The 7,187-nt window shown below is 56.1% G+C and overlaps 1 protein-coding gene across 1 annotated transcript in view; it reads left to right on the forward strand.

Annotated features, from left to right (window-relative positions):
• Positions 1 to 6,956, forward strand: part of ARL15 (ARF like GTPase 15) — a 287,179-nt gene extending 280,223 nt beyond the window's left edge. The window contains exon 5 of the mRNA XM_090278859.1: positions 6,334 to 6,956. Coding sequence (XP_090134985.1) covers positions 6,334 to 6,486 — 153 coding nt within the window. The 3' untranslated portion in view covers positions 6,487 to 6,956. The remainder of the gene's footprint in view (positions 1 to 6,333) is intronic.
• The last annotated feature ends 231 nt before the right edge of the window (positions 6,957 to 7,187 follow it).

The following is a 7,187-nucleotide window of genomic DNA, read 5'->3' on the forward strand; positions in this document are numbered from 1 at the left end:
GCACAGTGGAACACAAAGCATACTTTGTTCATGTCTGTGCTTTCAAGGAACTGAGGACTCAGACACGTGAAAAAAAGGCAAGAGCGACGATCCAAATCTGGGTTGTCCTCGTGAACCCCGAGGGAGAGGGAGGTCGCCACCGGCTATTGGAGACGCGTCCCCCCGCTGGTTTCTGCCATCCTGACTCCTCGTGTCCACAGCTGTGGGCAAGGCCTGCGTTCAGGAGCGAGTGATGGCTCACAGAACGGAATCTGTAGCAGCCAGAAAGCAGAAACAGCCCACATCCCCGTCCGCTGACACCCCACGAGCGTGGAGGCACGCGTGACGGAGCCGTGCAGGGCGACGCCGGCCCACCCAGGGAAGGAGCGGCGCCCTGAGACGCCGCGGCGTGGCGAGCCTTGCGTGCGTGAAGCTCGGTGCACAGAGTCGGACCCGCGCGAACGTGGAATGTGTGGCTTCGGAGCGGCCTCCTCTTGGAAAGGCCTGGGAAGGCAGCTGAGCGTGGAAGTAGTTTTCGAAGGCACCAGCAGCTGGGTCCTTGCATTTATTTGTCAAGGTAACGGGAGACTCGTTTAAGCGTTCTGATTGGGGGAAAGAGAATTCTTACCAACTGGAGGATGCTTTGATTCGTAGACAGTCTAAATGCTTAAAAAGAAAATTAACTATGTTCAAGGTGTTGAATTTATAAGTGGAGTTTCGAGATGGTTAAGGTGCAGAATGCTTCAGGCCGGGGCTGGGCCGTTATTTTTTCGGAAGGGGCCGAATAGTAAATACTCGCCACTGGGCAGGACATGGCTGTCTCCGTGACACTCCATTTGTAAACGGACCAGACAGTGTTCAGACTCCTGACGTATTGTCAGAATTTACCAGATGTATAAATAGAATGTTAAGATTTTTAAGCTGAATGTGATTGCTTTGGAAAAAACTAGATTTTTTCTAAATTTCAAGAGGTTTTTTTGTCCATTTAATAAATTGTGTATTCCTTTTAAAAAACTGGACATGACCGTGGCTAGCCGTCCTGTGCCCTGCAGGAGGGACAGGTCAGCCTGTGCCCCACTCGCTCCTGCAGCCGTGAGCAAGCCTCCCCACGGAGGAGCCCGGGCCGAGCCCAGGGAGGGGCAGCGGGGCTTTGCCGAGCGATGACCCTTCTGCTGGACTGCTGTCCAGGGCGCCTGCAATCGTCCATGGAGCCGGGCCAGCTTGGAGAGCCGACTTCTCTCTGTCCCCAAAGCGCGGGCCAAAGTGCAGGAGGGGACACTGCCAGGCGCTCCCTGGGCCCCGCTGCAGGCCGGGCTTGGCGACCGTTCTTCTGGAAGGGGCCAAAGCGTAAATGTTCTCTGCTCTGAAGGCCCTCACAGTCTCCGTGGCCATTGCTTCCTCCGCCGTGGGAGCGGGAGAGCAGCCTTCGGTCTGTGAAAAAGCAAGGCCAGGGGCTCATGAATCCGACCTACTGGGCTTCCGAGTGCCTGGGAGCCGGGAGGCGACCGGTCTTGGCTGCTGTGACTGGGGTCACTTCCACTTCTCAAAGGTTTTTCTGTGCCATTAACACTTCCCCTTGAAGGGATGGGAGGACCTCGGGGGACCTAGAGCAAGAGCATTTCTGGGCTGATCCTCTGCCCCTGGAGAAGCGTCAGGTGCCACTGCAGGCCAGGAGGGCGGGGTGCACCTGGGGGAGGGGAGCGTACCCCGAGGGGAGTACTGGCTGGCTGTCCTCGTCCCTCTGGAGACAGGATGCACCCTTACTGAACCTGTGCCTTTCCCGGTCATTGTCTTCTCAGCAAGGTATTGGGGACAGAGCCAAACAGACCCCCAGGCGTATCACAGATGCACCTCTAGGCCCACAGTTAAGCAAGACTAGGGGTGCTTTTCAGACCCACCCCCAGAGCCCATGGGGTCCTTTTACTTGTCTCCTCTAGGACACCCAGGTTCTGTGCAGCGGAAGCCTGGGCTTCTGCATCACTGTCGCAACAGATAGACCATTCTGGGCAGGAGGACTTCTAGAAACGAGGGGGGCTCGCTCACAGCTCGGTCGCCAGGGTTTCACACTCCAAGGTCAGACAGGCTGCATTTTGCTGAAGAAAGAAGCCGTCTTGTCGGAACACTCTCTGACATCACACCTGGCGCTCTGGCACGCGAGCGCGCACCTCACGGGGCAGCAGCCCCCAGCGGCACCTGCTGTGCTGTAGGCTGCCGCTGAGTGCCGTCTCCTGGCCCCTGCCAGTGCTCAGGGAAGACCAGTGGAGTCTCGTCTGCGCTGTGCTGCCGTCGGGACTGTGGCAGATCCGTTTTCCCCGCCTTCCTTACTTCCGCCTTTAACGACACAGGCAGTACCTTCCTGAGCGTCCCAGAGTCCTGCGAGCCGGCCCGTGAAGGGGGCCGGCTGTGGCGCTGTCGGGACTAGCCGTGCTTTGAACCAGCCGCACAGAACGTGCTCAGAAGGATCTCAGTGACGCCCTGACACTTCGGCTCCAGACAGGACCTGGAGCCGTGGCGCGGGCCACGTTCTCTGTGACGCGGGTGCCGGTCACCAAGCTACGCCTGTTCCGTGAGCTTCTGCTGTTGAGACAGGAGAGCCGGGGCCCCTTGCAAACATGGCACAAGGCGCGCACACCCAGGGGGGTGCTGCTGAGCGTTTAACAGCAGACCCTGGAATGAAGTCCCGGTGGTCTCACCTGCGGCTTTCCGGGGGCGAAGGCTCCAAACCCCGGCCAATGGCTAGACCAGACGCCCTCGAGCCTGGGGGTGGAAAGGGGAGGCACGCGTGAGGCTTGCGGTAGGAATGTTTCCCCCAGCGAGCCGTCTTAACGCGGCGTTTGCACCGACGCTCATGGTTCAGGTGGGAAGCCGGGGTGGAGACGCGCTGAGTCCCACCCCTTCTGACAGTCACAAACAGTGTCCTCCAGCACTGCAAGTGCACCGGACTCCCTCAGCGTCCCCTTTCCCGGGACCCCGGGGCACATGCACCAGCCGGACCCTGCTTTCACCAAAGAGTTCAAAGCCAATATGAGCCCATCTCGCAAAAACACGATCCGTGTAGTTCTTGGGAAAAACGCAAACCGCGCGATGGACCTTGTATATTACAGAGGACAAGAAACGCACAGTGACTCCCCTGGGTGCACGGCCGCGGACGGGGCCGTGGTCCCTTGTGTCATTCTCCAGCCCTCGCTGGCCGTCCCCTCCTGGGGTGAGCAGCTGCCGCAGACATCAGCACCGGGGACTCGGCGCCGCTGCGTCGCTCGTGAAGCTGGGGCTTTGCGGTCTGCGCAGGGGTGCGTGACACGTGCGGGGACACAGCTGGGGACGGTGGCTGCCTGCGGTGGCCTGGGTTCCTTCCCTCTGGGGTGGACGCAGGGCCACGAACCGCCCCTGCCCCCCGCCCCCTCCACTCTCGGTGGCTGTCCGGGGAGGACGGAGCGGCCCCCGCCGCCTCGCCCCCGCGGCTGCCAAGTAACCGGGACGTGGCCGCGGCGGAGCGCCTGTTTCCAAGACCAGGGCTCCTCTTCTCTGGAGCCAGAACTTTTATCTGGGAAAGAAAACAACCTTTAAAAAATTATGTCCATGATAAAAAAATGTTTAAAAAAATCCTTGCACCCTAGGCAGGTTTTTAACCTTAAAAATAACATTCAATGTAAACATGATTTATGTAAGGTAAACTTAAACACCTCAGCCTAGGGAAGGAGCCCCCAAAAAACCAACGGGGGACCAGTCAGCTGTGCCCGTGAGTGATTGTTATTGTGCTCACATGGGGAGGGACGTGCGGGGTAACCTGAGCACACTGGGTGAGCACGTTCTGCCGGAGGGAAAGTTCAGGTCGGAGCAGGGAGTCCTCATCCTGCCCTCGGGGACTGTCCTGTGTGTGCTCAGAAACGTGAGCCTCGGGGGAATGAAACGCCGCGTTCCGGGGATGAACACGGCCCCTCGCCGTCCTGCGGTATCACCGGAACACCACGCTTGTTTTAAGATTGATAACGGGTGCCAAGGGGTGAGTGGGGTCAGCTGGGTGCCCGCTTGCTTGGGTTACAGATCGGAAAACCTCCGGTTCCCCAGCCCTGCAGGTCGGCCTCGCCCCGAAGGCCGCGTTACCTGGTGAGCGCCGGGCATCCGCGCTTCCGGTGCTTCTCACCTTTCGTATTCAGACGACAGACTGGGTTTTCCGTTGCCTGGACACCACCCTATGGGTAGCTATAAACCGCACAGGGTACGTGTGGGTGTGGGTGTTGCCCGCACAAGCAAAATGTCAGAAATTATATTTTGTGATTATGTAACTTGAGCCCGGGTTTCCGGTGGGCTGCAGACGTGCTACCAGGATGAAGTCCATGCACATTCGCGTGAACCAGTCGGAGGAAGTGGTGTTCGTATTCCGCACCCTGTCTGCGTGTGTCTTCCCCTTCGTTTGCTGTTAGTGGTCTTCCTGCCCCAGACCTCCTCCAGGTGTCCCGACACTTGCCACGCTCTCCCTTCGGGCTGGAGGGCATCACACGTGGCAGGGGCGCGTTTTGGGTGTTGGCCTGCTGTCCCCCCTTGATGGGAGGCAGGATCGCGAGCGCGGGCCCCCCGTTGCTGTGCCCGGCGTGAAGCCCCCCTTTGTGGGAGAAGAAGGCGTCTCTGCTTTGGAAGTCCTTGGAGCAGCCGGCTCCTCCCGGGTGCTGTGGACGTCAGCCCCTTCCCCGCCTGTGCCCACCCCCTGCCCGCTCTGCTGTCCCCCCGTGGGTCCCAGCCCACTGGCTGCGGCCTGGCAGGAGCGCTCCGTGGGTCGGGTCGTCTCACCAGCCACTTCGAGTCTCTTGCGAGCGAGTTCCCAGTGCCCTAAAGAAAGGAAACTAGAAGAAGGGGGTTCCCGTTTTCCGTGCGGGAGAACCCTCTTCATCTGAGTCGTGAAAAAGAAGCCTTTGGGCAAAATGTCTCTGAAGTCACGTGCCCGTCCTCGGACTGTGAGCGAGGTTTTCACTGCATTTCAGAACCAGAATTAGCGAGGACCCTTAGATCCGCGCGTCCTTTTTTTTTTTTTTTTTTTAGTAAAAGTAATGTTTACTATGAACTTGTGGACATCTGTGGCAGACATTTGGGACCCACTTGAACTGTCACTTGCTAGCGTATTTATGGTTCCTGCATTAGCACAGAAAGGCAGCGCTATTTATGTCTTCCTGTCCACATGCACAGCGTACACACGTGTTCACGCCGCTCTGAACGGTGCGTCTCTGTTGTTAACACGTGTCTGGGCTTGTGATGACAAAGGCAGCAGGAAACCACACTGGGAAACGGCATTAAGGTTGGGACACTGTTTTATTCTGGGTCAAGCAGTGACCAAGGCCGTTTTCCAGGGCACCTTGGATTTAGTGGGATTTGTTGGCCAGGAATGTTTTTGAACAGTGCGTCTTCTGGTGTTGGCACTGATTATATTTTATGTTATGAAAACCTTGTGGGGCTATAGATACAGTGTTCCTGGGTGATGTTGTGTGTGTGTGTGTATGTGGATTCATGAACTTTGTATGTTCTTGTACCCTTTGAGAGAAGATCATCAATCTTCTGAAAGTCGTGACCATTTGAAATTCATTCAAAGTCAGGAGCTGGTAACCCGGATGCTATTAATATCCTAGCCAGCACCCTAAGACTTATGACTGGTCATTAACTGAACAGGTATTTTAGTCGGCAAACGCTCCGTCCCACCTTCCAGGGATAGGCCGTGATTTTTCTCTGCCTGAAAAGTCACGACTAGGAAAGGGAAAAACCGAGAAACCTCATGTATGCATGTGTGTTTCTACAAGTTTATACGCACGTGTACACACGCTTTCTTTCCCTCTTTCCTCAAAACCACCTTCCCGAGTCTCAGAAATATACACTAGAAATTTAAGGAGAGAAAAGATAAGTTACATTATATTTTTTATTCTGTGCGTGTTCGATCGAAATAATTGTCTTCAAAATAATTGTACCCTTGATAGAGTACATACATTACTATAGGTCGTCAGCAGGTCAGCGCTCCCACAGTTATTTTGGGGGGATTGGGTCCGTTTTGGTGCCTGTGGTGAACTTTGCCCCGTGACGTACGCAGCCCATGCAGTTCTGTCTTAGGCTTCGTCAGGCCCCCGCGCCGCTACGTGCATGGATGGAATGGGGACTCCCAAGCAGGCCCTTCACCGCTAAAGAAAACACTCCTGGGGCCACATGTAACCCGCATTCTGACCACAGCTGCGGGTGGCCTTCTAGAAGGTTCTGGGCATCACAGTTGAGCTGTGCTCTCCTCGAAACGCCCCGACTGTATCACTCCCAGAATATTGGTACGAGGAAGGTTCTGATATAATTGATAACGTACTTATCTTCTCTGTCCCCCTGAAGGTCAAAAAGTATTTTGAGCTGGAACCGCTGGCCCGTGGAAAGCGCTGGATTCTGCATCCCTGCTCGCTGGACGACGTGGACGCTCTGAAGGACAGCTTCTGCCAGCTGATACATTTGCTGGAGGAGAAAGACCACGACGCCGTGAGGATGTGAAAGCCGGCCGGGAAGCGGGTCCCCGAAGGCCTCGACCCCGTCGTGATACTTTCTTGTTCTCGTGTTCCTTTGGTGTCGAGACGTTATCATAGTGGCTTCAGTGTCTGTTTCCCTCTGGTTACCCCAGGCTCTCGTCTCTGTTCAAGTGCATATTCCGTGTGCCGGCTGAGTTATCATCGGCATTCATGTCAAGTCCACACTACTGAGAGAGAACTCATTCTGTTTACCTCTAATCCTTTTCCCTCCGTGTCTCGGTGCCCCCGCTGTCCTGTGCGCTGAGACACGGAGCTTGGGGCTCCCGCCAATGCAAGTCCTTGCTGAAGGACTCGGGGAGACTCAGAACCGTGCCCCATCCTCCCTGGGGCCCTCAGAATAGGAGCATCATTTCCAAGATCTCTTGGGGGTTTTATTTTATTTTATCTTAGTGTGCTTTTTCATTTTTTGTATACTGGCCTTACAGATTGGGGGGGGGGGGGAATGAGCACCAAAAACTTCAGTTAATTTCCTTATCAGAAAGAAACGGCCCACCATGCCAAAATTACCATTGAAGAACTTAAGGACAGGCTGCCTCAGGGTCCCTCCATAACGTCTGAAGCCCCCCCTTCCGCCTTTGAAGAGCAAAGACGTGGCTTCAGCGTTTGGGACGAGGTAGAGGCAAGCTGGGCCCCGGGCTGCAGCCCTGATGACCATGTCATCGAGGC

The sequence above is a fragment of the Furipterus horrens genome, unplaced genomic scaffold (assembly GCF_987537825.1).
Source record: "Furipterus horrens unplaced genomic scaffold, mFurHor1.1.pri manual_scaffold_5, whole genome shotgun sequence".
NCBI lineage: Eukaryota > Metazoa > Chordata > Mammalia > Chiroptera > Furipteridae > Furipterus > Furipterus horrens.